We start from the raw sequence: 23599 nt of genomic DNA, 5'->3' as shown, positions 1-23599 counted from the left end.
GTTCTTGGAATAAACGTTCACCTTTATCGTTATTTACTTTTATGTTCTTCTTCTTCTCTTCTATGTCTACAATAAACGTGAGTGAGTAGACTTCTCTTGTCTTGGGATTGTTAGATAAGTCTAATGACATAATCCTAATCAAACCAAGCTTTAACCCTAATCTTGTGTAATCCTAGTTTCTAATCTAAATTCACCGTTTTAACATGAATTAACCATTATCAAACTGTGGAAACGAAAGTGGAGGGTTTGATAATTTTTAATTCATAATCTCAAATATCAATTCATAAAACGAGAGTGGAGTTTTGATATTCGAACAAGTGAATTTAGACAAGAATTGCAAAGGCATCGAAATAGTCTTTGCAATTCTTGAGATATTGGATGTTTCAAACCTTAAAAGCTTCTTCTGGTAATCAAATCAGCGAAATAGGTTTGATTGCTAGAAGAAAACTCTCACTGGACTGAAAGGAAAAGTGAGGGGCTAAAGGGAAACCGGTCTTTAGAAATTAGGTCTAACACCGTCTTTAGAAACTCTCACTGGCTATTCATATAGACGTCTAAACCAAACCACCAACGGGATTCCACCTACCCAATAATCAGTCCAAAACAAAGTATACATACCATCCCCCACCTTCTTAGAAATATTCTCTCTAAACCACCCCACCCCCCCCCCTCCCCCACCGACACCACTCCCTCCATCACGAATGCGCATAACCTCACGCCACCAATGGGAGCATCTGCTCCCCTCATCCCTCAACATACCACCCTCCTGACCGTACCGGGCAACTAACGTCTGATACCACAAACCATCTCTATCAACTAGCATCCTCCAACACCACTTACCCAGCAGTGCTAAATTAAATTCTCTCATCTTCCTCACCCCCAAACCACCCTCCTCCTTACGAGCACAAACCAAGTTCCAATTTACCCATGAATTTTTGCGATGGTCTTCACTCCCTCCCAAAAAAAAATTATTAAATAAAGATTCAATAGAAGAGATTATACCTGCGGGAGCTCTGAAGAAGGAAAGGGTGTATACAGGCAGTGAAGACAGGACATACTTTATGAGAATCAGACGACCGCCAAAAGAAAGGAACCTACTCTTCCACCCGGACAACCTAGTTGCAATGCGAGACACAACGGGATCCCAAAAGCACAACCGCCTAGCATCTCCACCAACCGACAAACCCAAATACACAAAAGGGACCTTTCCCACTTTACAATGCAAGGAAGATGCCGCCTCTGCCAACCAAGACTCACCTGTATTAAGACCCGTCAACATGCTTTTATAAAAATTCACCTTAAGACCTGATGCACTTTTAAAAAGCAACAACACAGCCCGTAGGACATGTACATTTGCCCAACTCTTCTCCCCCAACAACAAAGTATCGTCAGCGAACTTTGTAATCTCAAGTGATAAGGTTAATGATGTCTTTGAAGATAGTCTTACACACACACACACACACACACACATACATACATACATACATACATACATACATACATATATATATATATATATATAGGGGGCATATCAAGTGAGAATGGTATCTTATATGATAATGGTAAGAATAAATCTCACAACCATTAGATCAAAGTGAATGTTTAAGATTAGAATCCCAAATTTTAAAGTCACGTGATTTTATCTTCTCCTAATTTCGCCATCTTTCTCTATTTCTCGTTCTCCCCTGAATCCTTCAGTTATTCCTCCGCCCACCGCCACCGTCAGACTGGGATAGATCATAGAAGTAAACCATTCTTCTCTTTTTTTTCTTCATCTCCCTTCGTATCAAAGCAATTAATTACTCCCTCTCCATTTACTTCTTCACCTTATTCAAACTTTTATTTATAAATAAATAATTAAAATATAAGGTTATATGGAATCTCCAAGGCTGAAGTCCTAAGAACTGAATGACCTTAAATTATCAAAAGATTCAATTATAAATTACTCTAATTAAAATATTCAGAAACAACGAATTTATGATAAGTGGGTTTGAACGGTGACTTGATTGCAATTTCGATTTTCAAATGAATGTTTCAGAGAGAGAGAGACAGACGATCTGGTGAGAATGAGAGAGATAGATGATCTGGTGAGAAGAAAAGAGAGGTTGCCTTGGTGGACGGTGGCTTCTGCCGCGGAGATGGTTCGGCGGCAGAGTGACAAATATGGGACGTAGACTCTGCACATAAAAATAAGATCTGAAATTTTTGTGTGCTTCTTCCTCTCTTTTCAGTTTTTCTTTGCAATTCTCGTGAGATTTTAACGGAATGGCTTCCGGCAATGGCAGCAAGTATGTGCTCAGAAAAGAAGATGAAAAGATTTTCTAATATTTAATTTGGAGTAAGATAGAACAATGAGACACGTGAGGGATTTAATTCAATGTTTTAATCTAAGTCATCTATTTTAATCCAATGGCTGTGATTTATTCTTACCATTCTCACATAAGATACTCATTCTCACTTGATATGCCCTATATATATATATATATATATATATATATATATATATATATATATATATATATATGGCAAATTCTATGGTACACACAAAGATTTGAGTGTATTGGTACACCAAATCATTAGATTAATAGTTAAATGTGTTATGAAGAGAAAAATTGTTTTCTATCACCTATAATTACAATAATTAATTCTTATTTATCAAAAACATCGACGAAATAAAATTTAATTTTTCTAAATTTTTAGTACTCATAATAGAGAATTTTGATTATTTTTTACAATAAAATGTAAAATAAAATTATATGATTTTTATAAACAATGAAATGATATTTTCTAAAATACAAATATCAACAAATAGCTCTTTATTTCATAAAAATGATAGTTAATTTAAAGATTTTTGAAAGTAAGAGTACCGGTACAAAGGGTGTACCGTAGAAGATCCCCCCCCCCCCCCCCCCCCCCCCCCACACACACACACACACACACACACACACACACACACACACACAGATATATATATATATATATATATATATATATATATATATATATATATAGTATGCATTGTCTGTGTATAATTATTTTACACATGTACTCCCTCCGTCCCAAATTATAGGCAAAAAAAAAAATACACTTATTAAGAAAACTAAATCATAAGAATTTGGAGTATAGTTTTTTGTGTTTTCTTTGGAAAAAGTTTTATAGGAAGATGTAAAAACAATTTTCATTGGCTATTGGTTATGGAAAAAATGAAAGAGAGAGAAAATTAAATGTAATTTGCATTTAATTTTATGAGAATAAACAAAAGTTTTTTCTTGGAAAAGAGTTTTGTTAAAAAAACAAGATTAAATAGGATAAAAGTTTGTCTTTTTTGCTTATATTTTGGGACAAAGAAAATGAGTTTTTTTTGCTTATATTATGGGACGGAGGGAGTATTCAATAATAAGTTGTCACATCAATTAGTAAATATGAAAACACATGAGTTATTATATTTATTTTTGGAAGGATTTTGGTTGGAGCAGTAAGTGATAGAAGTTTGGATCTCCTTTCGGTGACCATTTGCGATTGAGGTCAAGGATTTGGCTCAATTTTAGTTACAAATATTGTAAGGAGGTTAGGTTGTGTTATTAGTGTTGGCGGTAAGTTTTTTGTATGCTTTTTCGAGGTAGCCCTTGGTTGGGTGTTGTCCTCATAGGTGTTTTTAATGTCCGAGGTGTATTTTGGTTGGAGTATATTTTCTATTGAGTGTTCTGCATATATACGTTGCCTTTTGCTTTTTAGAGGTAGCCCTAGGTTGTCTTTCACATGGATTTGTGTGTACCACAGAATTTGCCTATATATAGGGATAGGATCAATTAACATCACGGTGTCAAACTTAACATATGACACCTCCGATAATTCTTTATTGGATAATCGTATTACAAAATTGACTATTGAATGGAAAGCTATTATTAAATAGATTGTGTTTATAAAATTTGGCACTATTCGAAAATCATTTTATATGTAAATAAGATATATCATGAGTTTTTTTTTTATCATTGCTTAAACCCTTCATTTGATATATGAACTTTTTTTTTTGAAAAAGATTTGATATATGAACTTAAAAGTAAATACAACTAAAAAAACCATCATCGAATATTCTAATATGTCATTTTCTACTAATTTTTAGAGAATTGGTTAAAAGTGTAAAGAATAAAGAGAAATGAAAGATAGTGAAATCTTCCATAGAAGGAACATTGTTGTAAAACCAGCCCATAGAATGACAACTTTCCACATACTTATTGTTTCCATCTAATTACTTGAAAAGGAAAAATCAATATTGAAAAAGCAAAAAATATGATTCATACATAGAAAACAAGGGATACATTCTACTCACATATACGCCCCCAATATTGCCTCTACTGTTGTTGTCACCTACTTGAAGAAATTGAGTAACACGTGTAACACAATTACATCTCCAAAAAGAAAAAAAAAATGGGTATATAAACACTCTCAACTCACTTCTTAGAGTTGTCAAGAAAAAAAATACAAAACAAGACAAGGGAAGATGGATTGCGAAATATCTAACAATAATATCACAGTTTTGATTGTGGACCATGATGGTTAAAAGTGTAAAGAATAAAGAGAAATGAAAGATTTATTAAAAAAAAAAAGAGAGAAATGAAAGATAATTAAATCTTCCATAGAAGGAACTTTGTTGTAAACCAACCCATACTTGGTAAACGTGAAGAATTAAAATTTTCCACATACTTACTTTTTCCATTTAATTACTTGAAAAGAAAAAATCAATATTAAAAAAGCAAAAAATATGATAAATACATAGAAAACAAAGGATACATTCTACTCAGATATACGCCCCAATTACCCTCTCAAGTCACTTCTTATAGTTGTCAAGAAAACCAAAAAAAACTAATTAAATAGAGTGGTTTTCATGAGTGCTTTTGTAGATCCCAAAACAAGACAAGAGAAGATGGATTGCGAACTATCAAATATCAAAGTTTTGATTGTGGACCATGATGATGCTTATTTGGCATTTCTTGCTAATATACTCATGGCATGGCAATACAAAGGTATATGTTTCTGTTTAATTATTTAATTAATATCATGTGGTTGAATTTTATTTTATTTCTATTGAAATTTTATTGATCTGGGATGTTTTTAAATATATTAAATTTTGTTGAAATTCAAAAACATTATCATATCATGTATACTAATGCTTATTGATTGATCCATGTGTATGAGTTGCAAATCTCCAATAATAATCAATATGCGTTGTTGAATAAATGTAGTTATAATTAATGTGTTTTCGTGGAAATCATTGTATTTTTTTAATTGTGTTATTTTTCATTTTTTTTATATTAATCCTTCAAATTTTAAAGAAAAGAGGTCTTTGGTAATTCTGACATCATATTCTAAGATCCGTTGATAGGTAAATAAATTCTAATCAAAGATTGTTCGAATCATAATTCAAACCCAAGTTGTAACAGGCTTAATCATTTTATACTAAATTTTGTACAAATAATGTGTTAACAAAGGCATGACTTATCCTCGTGCGCATAGCTCAGTTGACAGGGACATGGATTGTTATATGCAGGGGCCGAGGTTCGAACCCCGGACACCCCACTTATTCACTTTGATAGTAAATTCTAGCCAATAGACTACTTAACAAAAAAATAAAATAAAAATAGTAAATTCTAGCCAATAGATCTAGCCAATAGACTACTTAACAAAAAAATAAAATAAAAAAGCATGATTTTATGTTTGACCCCCTTATATCATATCATCCAACAACATAATATATATGTAGAAAGACAATATTACATTATTTTGTTATGTTTTTTTTTTAAAGATTAACTATTAAGTGAATTTCGTCAACAAAAAAAAAAAACAACTATTAAATAAGAATCTAAGTAAATAATTCGTGTTTATTTATTCCATAGAAATAGTTATTGTTTACTTTTTTTTTCTATTTCATTTCCATTTTTGTAGCGGTTGAGTCGACCCTTTGGATTTTTTTTAATGGCAAAATATATATGTTAATAAACGAAAACGAAATCCATGCAAACACCCGAAAAAGTACAACAAAGAATCCAGAAATAAGAAGCAGACCAGCTAAAACACCAATAAATAAAAGAAAAAAAGAGAGAAATAACACCCAAGTATAGACAAACTCCCAAGTTACCCAGCGAGTCCCTCCCAAGACCACAACCAAAGAGGTAGTAGAGAACGGAGGTTAACTCGAGTTAGACAAATACCCGAAATCGGGTCCCCACCCAAAAGCCCAAAGCACAGATCATATCTAGCTCTGCCCCAACAAACTGAACACTACTTGCGCCAACAAAGAATTGACTCCACCTTCCACTCATAAAAAGAACAATAGTGTGAAGGGTGTTTAGCAAATAACCAATTCCAATAAAGGAATTGAATCTTATCAACTAGAATATCAACCTCAAAGGCAGTACCAAAAATAATAATGTCATTTCGGGCCTTCTGGATGGACCACGCAGTTTCTTGCCAAACTATAGTATATTCTAGTATATCCCTATGCCTACTACCTAAAGACACTAACCCATGAAGTAATTCTTGAAGATTCCTAGGTAAAACGCACTCCCACCATAACCACCTACAAACACGATACCAAACACCGGACGCCACCCTACAAGTGACAAACAGATGATCCACTGATTCCACACTCTCCTCACGAATTGGGCACATAGAGTTTACTTGATTAGAGATCACCCTGCGCTTAAAGAGATTTTGACGAGTTGGGGCCCTATAGAGGATAAGTTGCAGGCTGAAATTTAGACGATGCCCAGCTATGTCAAATCATATCCAGGGGGTCAACAACCGCCTCAGACTTCCCACCCTATTGAACTGAGGTAGCTGAAAGAGTAGCGTAGGCAAAACGGAGCGAGTATTGCCCATCTGAGGAATGCCTCCAAGACCAGGAATCATGTCCCTCAGATAAATGCTCCCCTCCCCCCCCCCCCCCCCCCCCCCTAAAGAAGTGCAAGTAACTAATCCACACCTCCTATACCCAAGCATAAAAGGGTCGACGCCATTGAAGGTCCCACTCTCAAACACCTTCCCTCCAATCCCCCATAGAGCATATGCACTTAGTTTGTTGATGAGACACATGAAAAATTCTATGGAAACTTAACCGAAGGGGTATGACCTAACCAGATATCCCCCCCAAAAGGACATCATCTTGCCATCACGAACCACTTGAGACAAACCCTCTGCAAACCAATCTGAAGAGAAATCGGACTTGGAGCTGAGCAAAGAAACCCCTTTCCACTAGGGCGAAGGAGATTTCAGGGACCTAGCTCTCATCCCAAAATTACAAGACGTCGTTGCAGACCCATACCCGGCTGGCAAGATACTACGCCACAAGCCATCACCCTCCGCTAGAATCCTCCACCTCCACTTGCCAAACAAGGACAAGTTAACAAGACCAAGATCTCTTACCCCCAAAGCACTCTCTCTTTTCGGCTTACAGATGTTTGACCAGCTAGCCCTATTCCCTCCCTTAGATCCTCCCCACAAAAAAAAATGTCTTTGTAGGCGAACAATCTGTTTCCAAACCTTCACCGGCATTTTCATAAATGATAAGAAAAAAATGGTGATGGAATTCAAAACAGAATTAATTAAAACCACTCTACCCCCAAGACTCGCAAATCTATTGGTCCAAGAGTTAAGGCTAGACTCAATAAGGTTGATTAATGGGTCTCAAGTTCTAGAAGAATGGGAATTCGCTCCTACCGGGAACCTAGATACTTGAAAGGAGAAGACCCCAACCTACAATGAAGAAAGCCCTCTGCCATCCTAAGAAAAGAGTCGTCTACATGAACCCCCACAAGGAAACTCTTAGCAAAATTAACCCACAGACTAGAGGCGAGCTCGATAAATATTTTATCCTTTAAACCTTTTGATTGTCTCAATACTTTTTATCATTTTTTTCACCGTATATAAGGGATGTATGTTTTTTTTACCTGTAAAAGAAATTTATTAAAAAGGAGTATTAAGGATACTCAAATCAAAATAACTTGACAAGGCAGGAATATAACTCCAATAGTAAGGGGTTGAACAACATTGCCCGCCACTCAATAGGAATACTTGAATCCTTCCATTGGAAACGATAGAAACAGTTCAAAAGAGCAAATGCATGGGATACACACAATTCATGGTTGCATCCGTGCCGATACGCGCGGCGAAGCCGCGTTACCTGTGTTGTAGCACGGTTATCTCGACTAGTATAAAATGATATTGCGTCAATTGTTAGTGAAGTGGGTGGGGATAGAACTATTAACCTTCCTACTTGTTTCTTGATTTAATTAATTTCTCTATTTCTAACAATTTTACACATAATTTTTTCTCCTTTGCTATAGCCTGAGATTTGTTATAAACTATCAAAAGCTTTTATTTTTGCTTACCATTTTAGTTTTTTTTACTTTTCTATATTTCTCTTTATCTATATCATTCATCATGTTTTTTAACTAGTCAAGAACCTTGCTTAATAACACTCAATCTTGTATTTAATACTTTTGTCTCACAATCAAGGAAATATTCCACTCTTTGGCTAAAAAAAATCCATTAAAAAGCCTATACTCCAGTAGTTTGTTTTCCTCTATACCTACCAGACATGCATTTGATTTTGTATTCAGGTTAGAGTATTCATATACTATCCTTAAATACATTTTGTGAATAAAAATTATTCCTTATGCCTCATTAAATTCTTTTTCCCGTAACATGCAAAAATATATTTCATGGTGGCTAACATTTATTGTATTTTATAATTTCAATAAAACTAATAATTCTTCTATTTGTTATTGAGTTTCAGTTGTTACTGCCAAAGATGCTCGTCATGCTTTGATCACTCTTCAAGAAAATGAAGGCTTGTTTGATCTCGTTATTGCAGAATTTCATCTGATGGGAATGAATGGGTTAGAATTCCAAAAGCATATTAAAGATCAATTCCAGATACCTATAATAAGTAAGTGTGTCACTCTTACAATTAAATAAACATTGCAATTGTTTTTCTTTGCATGCATAGGGTTTTCCAGTTTTTAATGCTTACTTGTTTATTATGCAAACATGCTTAAGGATTTGGGCTCCTAAATTGATAGGTGCACTAAACAAAGTGTCAAGTTAATACCCATTTATTTTAGAAATCCAGTTCTTTATTATCTTAACCTTACAATTTTCATGAAAAATACCTCAGTAATTTCTATATAATATTTTTGTGTCATTTGGATAGATAATTTGGATACATATGAATCAAGTTTAAAAAAATAAAAAATTGAGAGCATTAGACAATGTTTCATTAATATACTAATAAATAAAAGACATTATTTGTGTCATTTTGGCATATGACACTATTTTGATAAATAATTTATAGGGAAAAAAATTATGTAATTTGTAGCTATTTCTTTAATAAAGTTTAATATAAAGTGGTTTTGTTTATCTTAGCTATAAACAACTTTAATAAGTTGGAAACGATGCGTACATGTCATCATAAGTTGTTACCATAAGCTCTCACAAGTACTTTATGTCAGTAGATAAATTTAAACAAGTTCATCATACAGTTCTTTAAGCTTCTTGAATAATATTAAAACATCAATTTGATCTAGTGATCATAATTATCGTTATCATTCCCACCACTTTAGTTCTTATGCATTATTTAAATATATTTAAATATTCAAATTTTTCTCTTGTTTCAAACAGTGATGTCTGAAGACAATAGGCCAAGTTTAATCTCAAAGACGCTAGAAAATGGAGCTGCACAATACATTGTGAAACCTTTTTGTGCTGAAGACTTCAAAGATATTTGGAAATATGTTATGGAAGCAAAGAAAGAGAAACTTTTCATTGAAAGTTTATTTGTGAGAAGCGAAGAAGAAGAGATATCAAGTGAACCTAAGAACGAAAAGAAGCATTGCAAGAGAAAGAGTAAAGAATGCCAAGGAGAGAGAGATATTCAAGTTGTTAAGAAACAAAAGCTTGTTTGGACACCTTATCTCCACAAAATGTTTCTGCTTGCTATTAACCAAATTGGATTGGAAAGTAAGTCATCTTTTAAAAATATTTTTCTTATGAAAGGCTTTTTAAATCTAATTAGTTTTAAGGCTTAATTGCATGTTTGGTCCCTTATGTTTATTTTAGTTTTCAAGTTGGTCCCTTACGTTTTGAAAGTTTCAAGTTGGTCCCTTACGTTTTAAAAGTTTTCAAGTTGGTCCCTTACGTTTTGAAAGTTTCAAGTTAGTCCCTTATGTTTATTTTAGTTTTCAAGTTGGTCCCTTATGTTTATTTTAGTTTTCAAGTCGGTCCAAAACATAAGGGACCAACTTAAAAACTAAAATAAACATAAGGGACCAACTTGAAAACTAAAATAAACATAAGGGACTAACTTGAAACTTTCAAAACGTAAGGGACCAATAAACATCTGGGACTAACTTGAAATTTTCAAAACGTAAGGGACCAACTTGAAAACTAAAATAAACATAAGGGACCAAACATGCAATTAAGCCTAGTTTTAACCATATTGTAAGTAATATGTGTACTTCTTCCAACCATAAATCGGCTGCACCATTCTTCTATAGTATTGTCTGCTTTGAATCTTATATAAATAAATACACCGCTATTAATGCAACATACTTGAGGTCAAAAGAAATATAATAAACTATTTCAATGTACACATCACTATCATTTTAAAATAATATTAATGATCATTTTACATGGTCATTTTACAACCATATCATATGGGATTTGAACTTCTTCCCTTTGAGGTTACAAAATTAAACTCTTCCCAGTTAGCTAGTGCACAAACACCACTATCATTGTTTATGGGCCTAAGTAAATATACTAATAATAATTTACACATGACACACTTAGTTTTGCAAAAAATTTCACATCACATATTTCTTTCATATTTTACACGATGAACATAATTACAGAGCATCTACAATGGTGAGGTCTTCACCATTTAAGACATGGTACCTAATAGGTTCTCCTATTGTGGAAAAAAAATTGGTGGTCTTAAAAGATCCAAGGTCTAACTTAAGACCCCCATTCTTAAATGGGTCCACATCACTTTTTATTAAAATAATAATTTTCATGGCTATTAAATAATATTTGTGGGACCCTATTAAACCCTTTGTTAGAGGATCTCTATTGGAGTGGTTGAGTACTTATTAAGTACTATTATTAAAAAATTATTAAAAAGTGATGTGTCCATGTGAGACCCATTTAAGACCTCAAAATTGAGGGTCTCCATTGTGGATGCTCTTAGTATCCCTTTCAAACTCAAGTGGGTGTGAAAGATACTATTTTTATTTTTAATTTGAGTTAATTATGTCAAATTACATGCAGTAATAACAATTTACCTACATTGTTGAATTACAAATTACCTATTATCCCAATTTTAATATTATACACACTTTGCAAATATTTCATACCCCTAAAATTAAGCTGTTGGCTCTTTCATTATATATATATATATATATATATATATATATATATATATATATATATATATATATAATAACTAACTACAATGTGTTTTTCTTGTGTTTATATTTTCTCCCTAATTCAGAGGCTGTTCCAAAAAAAATTCTGGAGATCATGAATATACCAAACCTGACCAGAGAAAATGTAGCAAGTCACTTACAGGTTTTTTTCTCAATTTATTTCAATAATATTATAATGTCAACATTAGCAGACTGAATGATAATGTTGATAATTTTTCTGCCTCTAATTTTTGTCGTATATCTTGCAAACTCTAATGCTTTAGTATGTGATCACAATACTTGCAGAAGTATCGCATATTTCTGCGAGATGTTGAAGAGAAAGGAATGGTTGGAGGCATATCTCACAGAGCTCTAAGATCAAGTTTTGCATCAGGTCTACCAAGTTCTGTGATCAGAGAAATCGAAGAAAAAAGAACAAACAAACTTCATGCGCCAACACTTCAATATTTGCAAACCCTGGCATATCAAACAAGAGGTGCAAACAATGTTTTTAACCATTTCAACCAATTTCCAACACATCATGTTGACCAATTCCCTTATATACAAAAAGGATTGGCTCTTCAAGATTTGGAACAGGTTAGGCTTGGAAAATCAAAGTTGGAAGCCGATGTTGTTGCGGAGAATAATGGCCATGGTCAAAACAGGTTTGGAATAAGCTCTTCAAACCTTCCATTTTTTCTAGCAAAAAACTCATTCCATGATGGTGCTTCCACTAGCTTTTCATCATATAGTGGTGAACAAGGATTGATGGTTTCTTCTTCTTCAAGTTTCTTAACAAGGGATTTTAAATTTGGTGACATTAGAAACCAAAATCACGGTGTTAAAAATTCAAACTTTGGATCTTTGATAAGCACTAATGGCATGCCTCATGAGTTTACTTCTGATGTAAGAAACAATAATCCTTTTGGAATTCAGCTGAATAATGGAGCAGAAATGGTTGGAATTGGAACTATAAACAATGGATTAAGGGCTTCTAGTGCAAATAACAATGAAAGGGGTCAAAATGAAAAGATGAATTATAGATCTTTTGTGAATGAAAAATTTGGTTTGGTTCAAGGAGGGTTTGGTCTGGATTCTATTTCAAATATTAGGGGAGGGAGTGGAAGAGAGTTTCTAGCAGGATCAGTTAATAATGAAGGAAATGTTTTAAAGAATAGACAATTTCCTCAACATAAATTAGATGGAAATGTTATAAATTTCCTCAACATAAATAATGGTTCTACTTTCACTAATGAGGTTGAGTTCAACAAAATTGAATTCAACAATTCTGATTTCTTAATGCCTGATGACAAGAATCATCGTAACGAGGTATGAAGAATTTAAAGAAAATTATAAATGTACAATATACATTTTTTGTGTGTTAAATATGCTTTTAGTTCTTATAAGATATCTATTTTTCATTTTAGTAGGGTTATTTTAGTCCCTTTGGAAGGACTTATCCATTTTTCAATTATAATTTATGTTTGGGTCTACCTACTTTTATAACAATTATTTGACTTAAAATTACTTATTTCACTAGATATATAAAAGTGGTGATGACATCTCTCCTCAAGTTGAAATCACATCGTGTGTGTTGAATGAGTCACCAATAAGTTCATTCAAAAACTCACAGGCAAGTCTCATTGGTCGTCACACTCTTTGCTTGAAGCATAGTTTTATTATGTTTCCTTTCCCTATGTATCTATGTTAAACCAAAACTTATCTTTGAATGTGTTGGAGGATATGAATCTATGTTAATATGATGGTCATAATATAATGTAATTGGAGAGGTTTTAATACAACAGAGAATCCAAGTTCCTAATTAATAATTTCTTATTAATCTTTTTTTTATGACTTTAAATTGAAAAGAACTCATCCAGTTTAGCTCTTAAGGAACCAATAGAATGTTTCTAAATTTTTTATATGATATGTAGTTGCAAGGAAATGAAAGATTTTCAAATGGGGAACCATCTAATAGGTTTTTGGAAGGCAAAGTGTCTAAAGCAAGCACCTCAGCTACTAATCTGGTAAGTCAACTTGTAATAATAAATGTTTGTTTATTGAAATTAACCTTGATAAATATCTCTAATATGGGATTATTTTACCTAATATTCATGCAGGAATTTGATATGGATCTTGTTGAAGCCTTGTTTGGTACTATAGAAGACAAGAGGGATTGAGAATGTTGCTTGAGAAAAATCAAAATGAAAAGGAAACAAAGAGAGACAGCAACAAAGAAAAGGCCTTCGGTGGAAAAAAGATCTTACTAGCACATGCTTGAGAAGGGATACACATAATCACCATGTCTAAATGAGTAAACATTTTTTCATCAAAAAAAAAAAATGAGCAAACATTTAAGTTGAGGCTTCGTAAATATGGTTGTTATAACTGATACTATTTCGCTTGAAGGGGAGAACTATTAGAGTTTAGAAGTAGAAGAATATTTTGAGAATGTTCTCACTTTTGATTATTGAATTTTGTTGGGTTTTTTTTTCCTTTGTTTCTTATATCAGTTTTAATTTTCAATATTTTTCTGCATATCTATGCATTTTTGAATTTTGTACAATTCAAGTCTATCCTTTGTATGGATTTTGCTTTTTTTAAAAAAAAAGTAATTTAAAAGGTCAAAGATCTATAAATTTTGATATTTTAAAAAAAATGACTTTTAAATAATGTGATTCGAGCAACTGAACTAAACCTAACGAGCCGAACCGAGCTGCTCGCAAACTCAAATCGAGTCGAGTTCGAGCTAAAAAAAAGTATGTAACGAACAAGAGCTGAGTTTCGAGCAGAACCAAATCTAATCGAATCGAACTGAGACGAGTTCGGTTCGACTCGACTCATTTCCAGCCCTACACATAAGGATAAATATTTTGTTGACGATGAAGGTGATGAAATAGAAGACATGGAATTACCAGCTAAACATTTTCAGCTCCAATTGGTAATGACTAAAACAGAAAAAGTAAAGCAAAAGTGTCTGCAACAATTTACATGGATGTTGTTCTACCCAAACCTGTTGAATGATTGTCCTGTATGAATGTTAAGGAATTTGGTAGAAATTTTTGGGATAAGGTCTTATATATGTCTTCTCTCTTCTTTGTAATTTTCGATTTGTAATATATTATTGTAATTATTAATAAAAAGATTTATTTACATCAATAACATTTATTTTCCTATTTAACTTGTTGTCTAGACTGTTTAGAATCTGGCCAAGGCTAGTCCCAAGTCCGGGTAAAATGAGAGAGTTGAGCTAGGCATTGACAGCCAACGTAAAACTTCGTCAAATCTCTATGACATTGATCAATTACGAAATAGTGTCAAAGCTAGGTCGATGTCTGGAAGCAACATGCTGTATAGATCGAGTACAGTGTCAAACGATCCAAATTTGATTTTGGATAAAACATTAATTATGTCATAATTTTATCCATGTAGCCGACCCCACTCAATGGGATGTTGTTGTTGTCATCTAGACTATTTATATTTTGTTACTAGAAGTGATGATTCACTGAGCATGATAATAATATATAGTTGTACAATTTATTAGTATATGTGTTGAATGCAATTTGGAGCCTGTTAAAGATTTAGATATTTAAATACTTATTTTATGATATTAGTGAACTAATAAGATGATATAAAATATTACTTTAATTTATAATGCTTTAAATAATATATAACACTAGGATTTATCAAACTAAGGAAATCAAGAGAGAATGAAGTAGGATGATATATTTTGATTTCTCAAAATGGTGTGTATTTTACATGAACCAAAGTGTGGTATTTATACTACTGAATTTAACACTATTACATGTGTGAAATTATTTGTTTCACTATTCTAATTTGGCATTTACCTAGGTAATAGGTAATTATTACTTACTATTGTAAGTTGACAATTTGGATAGATATTTCAACCTAAATAGTAAAACTATAATCATTATGTTTTTATATTTACTTATAACATATGGATGTTAGTCCATAAAAAATCGACTTTATTTAGAATATATTGGGCTCTGTTATAAGTAAATACAAAAACATAATGAAGGAATTTGATGCTTATCCACTGAAGAGCATTGGATGCTTATCCACTGAAGAGCGCAGGAAAAAGAACAATAGTACAATTGGAAAACCACTATCTCCATTACTCTGTTTTGTGTCTGCAATAGTACAAGACAACAGTTGTGACTAGGCTGGTATTCCTCTATACTTGGAATGGATTTGCAATTGTTCCTTCATAGGACAATAACCAAATCAAGCAACAAATCATTAGTGATTTGATCAAGCTTCTACAACGACTCTAATTTGATGTGCTGGCAGATTTCCAACGTCTCTTTCACACCTCTATATAAAGGAGTGAAGACTTGAAAAATGGCAAGACTCTTACAATAATTTTACAAGTGCCAAACCTCTGCTAAAATTTTTTTCACATCAAAGTTCACTTAATGTAACACCCATACTAGACGTATCTAGAAAGTCTAGCATGTGTGTTAGTTTAGTACTGGATACATTAAAAATTTACAACATAAAAACTTTGAATGAATGTCGTATACAACAATTGCGTTCGTACAATAAGATTACAACTCAACTTTTCTAAAATATGATAAAGGCATCCTTGAATATCCATATCATGTTGCAGCTGGTACGAACGAACACTTGCTGAACATCCATCCGGCTACTAGCTTGCTAATCCATCCTGATATCTGAAACAAATAAGGATTGGGATATGAGACATAATGTCTCAGTGAGTTCCACCTAACCCTAGGCTATAGGCAACCACGGGGGAAACCTACGGTCACCACGTGTCTACAATACAACATGTCGGTTGATTATACGTGTGTGGGGACTTGCTTTCTTAGACGGTTGTGCTTGCTAGGGCCGTCTTAATATTCTTAACTTGTTATAGGCTTCTCTTCTATACGTGTCATGGCGGTTAAGGGGAATCTAAAACCGCAATGCCAAGAATACACTCTACGTATCAAGGCTTTCAAATACTTCTATCATGACACGATTCTAAACCGGACGATTAGGGGAAACCTAAGATTGTCATCGACATATCTTTCTATACTTGCTTCTACTTTCTTAATATGTTGTATCTACAACATATCATCTCTTATCACAAAAGTGAGTCTTGCTATCTTACTACTTCTTGACGATCTACGACAAGTCTCTACTTGTTCTTGACGATCTACGTCAAGGCTCTATGACATAACATATAAATGTATGAACAATAAGCATAGTCAGCTTCATTGATTATGTTAGCGTGTAACAAACAACATTATCTGAGTTCATTTTACGGATTAGTCCCGAGTGGAGTAACCCCGGAAGATAATCCCTTACTACCGGTGAAATGCTTAGCAAGAGCGCACCGGACTCCCTTAGTGACGTGCGGGTCCCTTACGGCTTACCCCGTTCCCCTTGGAGAACCTTTTATATCCAACCTTGGAAGGAATATAAAAGACACGGCACCTTAACTTAGTGAAATGCGGCTCCCTTGAGGCTTAACCATTCCCCCTTGGGGAACCCATTGAGTCCACTTTGGATAACAAGAGACATGACACTCTTATCTTAAAAAGTCTTAGTCTTGTGCATGTATGAAGGTTAAACCTATTCATACTATCTATTTTACCTCGGATCCTAAAACGATCCCACTAGAGGTAAACTATATGCTTGCTTAACTTACTTTGTGAATAGATATCAATCGATTCACGTCTTGCCATACTCGTATGGTACTTTGCTTCTATGCGAAGATAATACTCTTATCACCTCGCGTCTTACCAAGCATATTACTAATGCGTAGCATTTTATTCTTACTAACTATTCTAGTTCTCGATAACTATACCGAGGCTCTAGCTTCTTCCCTTTTTTTAAAGATTAACTTGCTACCCGATTCAAACATCATACTCTCGTTTACTATGCTTTACCATACTTTCCAAATACTTGCTTCATTTATAAGGAAGTTTCCTTTCAAAGATTAACATTTAGGATCTTGGTTTGAGGGGTTTATTTTTCTTAAAAAAGACTGCACAAGAAAACCGTCCGCAAAACGTCGAAACGACCAGAGGCGAACAAAACAATGGGTTTCCCCACTGTGTTGCTCGCCTAGGCGAGTGATTTTGTGTGGGAGGCGAGCTCTTACTCTCCATGGCGAGTTAGGGGCGAGCAGGACCCCTTGTTCTGCCTTCTAGCTCGCCTAGCGAGCAATTTGCTCGCCATGGCGAGTTGTGACAGTCCTACAACCTCAAAATTGATATTTTTGACTTAAAAACCTCAAACCAAGCATCTCCAAGTGCTATATGACCCTTAGTATACACAAGTATAGCAAGCATGGTAAGAAAAGGGCAACTAATCTTATACTTATAAAAACCCTAAGTTTTTATATCATTCTCACAAATCATAACGCAAACCCAAAGGTAAGGAATACTAGCTATGGAACTCACCTAAACAAGATTCTTGTAGCATCTCCAAGTTCAAAGCTCAAAACCCTAGCTTTTAATCCACTTGCTTTCTTTGATCATACCATCCAAAATTGTTATTCTTTGACATATAAAGAACCATAATCCTTGCTAGCTCCTCAATCTTTAAGTTCCTCCACCAAATCACCACTTCATCACCAAACCCTAATTCCTTGGTTCAACCAATCTTCAAACCTCAACCCAAAATCTAGCTTCCACATAACTATATTGTCTTGAAAGAACAAAGGTTAGAGCCTTGCTATTTGAGGAAGAAGATTTGCAAAGAATTGATGGAGAGAAAGATAGGAAGAGGGCGATGGGTTAGAGAGAAGGGAGAGCAAAACTCTTTCTCTCAACCCTAGAGAGAGAAAGATGTAACACCCCGTTTTCCAAACATAAGAATTTCATAATAAAAATCAGAGTAATTCAACTTAAACGGAATGTCACATTCTTTTTCTAAAAACATAAACTGAATAAATAAATATTTATCCTTCAAAATCCAATATCATATTATTTTAAACTTCGCAGCGGAATAATTTCAACAACTTAAATAAATCTTTGGCACAAGGGCCTCAACATAAAATCTCATAAGTCTTGTTCAACATTTATTCATAAAAATCCATAAGTAATACGTAAGGAATAGAAATAGAAGACATAATCCCATCCCGTTACGTATCAGAGCACTTAGACACACATGTGAGGAGTCCACTCACGACGCCTCTAATCTTGATTACCTGCAAGTTACCCATACGAAGAGCAACATTTCCAAGCAGAGGGGTGAGATTTCTCAAACAATAATATAAAGCATATAAATCATGTAAAGTACATTCAACAACTTAAACATCCTATAATTCATTAATCATATCTAGCAACTTAAACTTCCTTAACTAGTATCATTATTCTTCCTACATTAGTCATATACTTCATATTATATCATCATATAGATATCATCACATATCTACAAATATTAGTCATAAGCATTATCATATATCCTTTTAATCATAGCATCTTAATCATAGACATAAACAACATCATATAACATCAAGTACTAATCATAACCATCTCATAACATTATATATCAACCATAAACATAATCACAAACAATCCATCTTAAATATAATCACGAGGAATCATCATACATCATCATTAGTAAACGTATAACATCTTATCATATTCACATATCAGCATATCATAAATCACATAGCATCTTATCATAACAACTTCATATTCAACCATCATAAACAAATCATAATCAACATCATCATCAATCCTAAACAACATCATCGTCAAACATGAACAACATCATCGTCAAACATCATCATCAAAATCAAACATCATCATCAAACATGAACAACATCATCGTCAAACATCATCATCTTTAAATCATAATTAAATATAAGTTATGACGACTCTACAATGCAACAACAACTTCAACAACAACTTAGACAACTTCAACAACAACTTAGACAACTTCAAAAACAACTTAGACAACTTCAACATGCATGTGGTACCACCAGGGCATTAAGCCCCCTTCGCTAAGGTCATATTTGGACCTGTCGGGCATTAAGCCCCCATCGCTAAGGCCATAAAGAACCTGTCGGGCATTAAGCCCCCATCTCTGACTATGCAACGACACAACTTTAATGCAACTTCATGAACATCTATGACATCCTAACATCTTGACATCTTGACAATATAACATCTTAACAACTTGATGACTTCATAACGACTCGACGACTTAACAAACTCTTATCATCTTAACGTCTTAACGTCTTAGCATCTTGACAACATATGGATCACATAAATAATTCATGTCATATCATAATATAACAATATCAAATGATAATAAACAACATCTTAAAACATCATATTCATCAATCATAAACAACTTCATATAACATCGTATTTAAACATCAACAATAATTCACTATGTATCTTTGTAAAAACATAATAAATTATGCACAACATATTTTCATGTCAAACAAAAGCTACTGGAAAGATATCACAAATATCAACAACTTTCATGTTTACAACAAAGATCAATTCAAAACAGAAACATATGAACAAAACGCAAAAACATGAAACAGAGAATGTTGTCACCGTACAATTTTGCAAAGACCTCCCTGTAGTATTTTCATCATAACTTAAAGACCAAACATCATTTTCACGTCAAACCAAAGCCACTAGAAAGCTAACAAAATTATCTAAAACTTTCGTGTTTAAGCCTAAGACCAATTCTGTACCGATCAATACCAGTTTTCATTTTAAATTCGGAAAAGTTGTGCTGAAAGTCCATAAAAATTCACTGTGACCTACGTGCAGTAATTTGACCATAACCCAAGTTCTATAAATCCTTTTGACGTGAGACCAACGGCATTAGAAAACTAACATCCATACCTACAACTTTCGTGTTTACACCTAAACCCAGTTCGGAACTTAAACTTGTCAAACTGAGACAATAAAAACGCGTTTTGCACATTGACAGCAAAATCGCAGTTCAGCTGCGATTTCGCTTTGGGGAAATCTTTTCCACTTCGTATTCGATCAAATACTCTCCAAACTTGACCCTAATCATTACCCTATCATTAGAACACTAATTATTCATCAACTTACTGTATGCAAATTCAAAGGGTTCTCAAATCTATTAACAACCTATTACAATTATTAAACCCTAATTCTTAAACTCACTAACATCTCATCCAATTCCATGGTTCTAACCTCAAAACTACATCCAATAATCATCATATGGGTTATCTAAGGACTGTATACAATTGCTACATCAATTCAACAAGTTTTCATCATCTAATCATCAAATCTCTCTCAAAACCCTAATTCTCAAATTCTCACAAACTTTCCCCAACTTGTTAGATGCAATCTAATGATTTAACAACTTAATATTAATGCAAGATAGTCTCACCCTCACCTTAGATTAATTCCTGAATCAGCGGCAGCGTTCTTCTTTCCTAAGGTCTTCTCCTCTTCTCTTGACTTTTCTCTCCTCTTCTCTTCTTTCTTGTTCTCCTCTTTTCCAAAAAGCAGTTTCCAGTAAACTCTTTCTAACCTAAGCTTCTCTATTTATAATACTAAAATATTCTTCCCAAATCTATTTAGGCCCAACAACTTATTCTTCTTTCTATTCTAACCCCCAAATCCACTCACACTAATAATCCTCATATTCTAATAAATAATATTTCTCTACTAAATATATAATAATACACCAAATAACAAATATATTTCCACATAAAATAACAAATATATTTCTGCACCAAATAACATATATATTTCTACACAAAATAACAAATATATTTCTACACCAAATAACATATATATATATATATAACAATTAACACATATATTATGCTAGTAAATACCAACATATAACATAACAAAATATCACTCAACAAAATATATTAACTAAATTATAAAAAGACATCTAATCTCAACAAATCATATATCCCCCATATAAATCATATAAATACATAAATATATTCTAAAAATAATTAAATAAAAAGGAGGGCATTACAACTCTCCCCAACTTAAAAGAATTTCGTCCTCGAAATTCAAGCACAATAGAAAATAAATTTAGTCATTACTTCTTCAAGCAAAACACAAAAACCACATCAAGTTAGTCAGTTAAACATGATCACATAAAAAAACATAACTACTAACTAGAAAACATGACGACACGACACAACTACTCATCTACTTGGCCGGACGGACCGACCTGCTCTGATACCAATTGTAACACCCCGTTTTCCAAACATAAGAATTTCATAATAAAAATCAGAGTAATTCAACTTAAACGGAATGTCACATTCTTTTTCTAAAAACATAAACTGAATAAATAAATATTTATCCTTCAAAATCCAATATCATATTATTTTAAACTTCGCAGCGGAATAATTTCAACAACTTAAATAAATCTTTGGCACAAGGGCCTCAACATAAAATCTCATAAGTCTTGTTCAACATTTATTCATAAAAATCCATAAGTAATACGTAAGGAATAGAAATAGAAGACATAATCCCATCCCGTTACGTATCAGAGCACCTAGACACACATGTGAGGAGTCCACTCACGACGCCTCTAATCTTGATTACCTGCAAGTTACTCATACGAAGAGCAACATTTCCAAGCAGAGGGGTGAGATTTCTCAAACAATAATATAAAGCATATAAATCATGTAAAGTACATTCAGCAACTTAAACATCCTATAATTCATTAATCATATCTAGCAACTTAAACTTCCTTAACTAGTATCATTATTCTTCCTACATTAGTCATATACTTCATATTATATCATCATATAGATATCATCACATATCTACAAATATTAGTCATAAGCATTATCATATATCCTTTTAATCATAGCATCTTAATCATAGACATAAACAACATCATATAACATCAAGTACTAATCATAACCATCTCATAACATTATATATCAACCATAAACATAATCACAAACAATCCATCTTAAATATAATCACGAGGAATCATCATACATCATCATTAGTAAACGTATAACATCTTATCATATTCACATATCAGCATATCATAAATCACATAGCATCTTATCATAACAACTTCATATTCAACCATCATAAACAAATCATAATCAACATCATCATCAATCCTAAACAACATCATCGTCAAACATGAACAACATCATCGTCAAACATCATCATCAAACATGAACAACATCATCGTCAAACATCATCATCTTTAAATCATAATTAAATATAAGTTATGACGACTCTACAATGCAACAACAACTTCAACAACAACTTAGACAACTTCAACAACAACTTAGACAACTTCAACATGCATGTGGTACCACCAGGGCATTAAGCCCCCATCGCTAAGGGCATAAAGAACCTGTCGGGCATTAAGCCCCCATCTCTGACTATGCAACGACACAACTTTAATGCAACGACATAACTTTCGTACAACTTAGACAACTTCATGAACATCTATGACATCCTAACATCTTGACATCTTGACAATATAACATCTTAACAACTTGATGACTTCATAACGACTCGACGACTTAACAACTCTTATCATCTTAACGTCTTAACGTCTTAGCATCTTGACAACATATGGATCACATAAATAATTCATGTCATATCATAATATAACAATATCAAATGATAATAAACAACATCTTAAAACATCATATTCATCGATCATAAACAACTTCATATAACATCGTATTTAAACATCAACAATAATTCACTATGTATCTTTGTAAAAACATAATAAATTATGCACAACATATTTTCATGTCAAACAAAAGCTACTGGAAAGATATCACAAACATCAACAACTTTCATGTTTACAACAAAGATCAATTCAAAACAGAAACATATGAACAAAACGCAAAAACATGAAACAGAGAATGTTGTCACCGTACAATTTTGCAAAGACCTCCCTGTAGTATTTTCATCATAACTTAAAGACCAAACATCATTTTCACGTCAAACCAAAGCCACTAGAAAGCTGACAAAATTCCCTAAAACTTTCGTGTTTACGCCTAAGACCAATTCTGTACCGATCAATACCAGTTTTCATTTTAAATTCAGAAAAGTTGTGCTGAAAGTCCATAAAAATTCACTGTGACCTACGTGCAGTAATTTGACCATAACTCAAGTTCTATAAATCCTATTGACGTGAGACCAACGGCATTAGAA

General features: G+C 33.2%; 1 protein-coding gene across 1 annotated transcript; it reads left to right on the top strand.

The window, feature by feature from the left end:
- Positions 1–7799: 7799 nt before the first annotated feature.
- On the top strand, positions 7800–13639 carry LOC146905241 (two-component response regulator ARR18-like). The gene is made up of 7 exons (XM_085727380.1): positions 7800–7848; positions 8795–8947; positions 9679–10017; positions 11546–11622; positions 11766–12788; positions 13394–13486; positions 13580–13639. Exons 1-7 carry the CDS (start codon positions 7800–7802, stop codon positions 13637–13639), a joined length of 1794 nt encoding a protein of 597 aa, XP_085583506.1.
- Positions 13640–23599: the final 9960 nt, after the last annotated feature.

Source organism: Medicago sativa, chromosome 7 (assembly GCF_051527215.1).
Source record: "Medicago sativa cultivar Bolivia chromosome 7, Bolivia_mono, whole genome shotgun sequence".
Taxonomy (NCBI): domain Eukaryota; kingdom Viridiplantae; phylum Streptophyta; class Magnoliopsida; order Fabales; family Fabaceae; genus Medicago; species Medicago sativa.
Note: the sequence above shows the minus strand (reverse complement) of the source record. Positions and strands in the feature narration are given on the sequence as shown.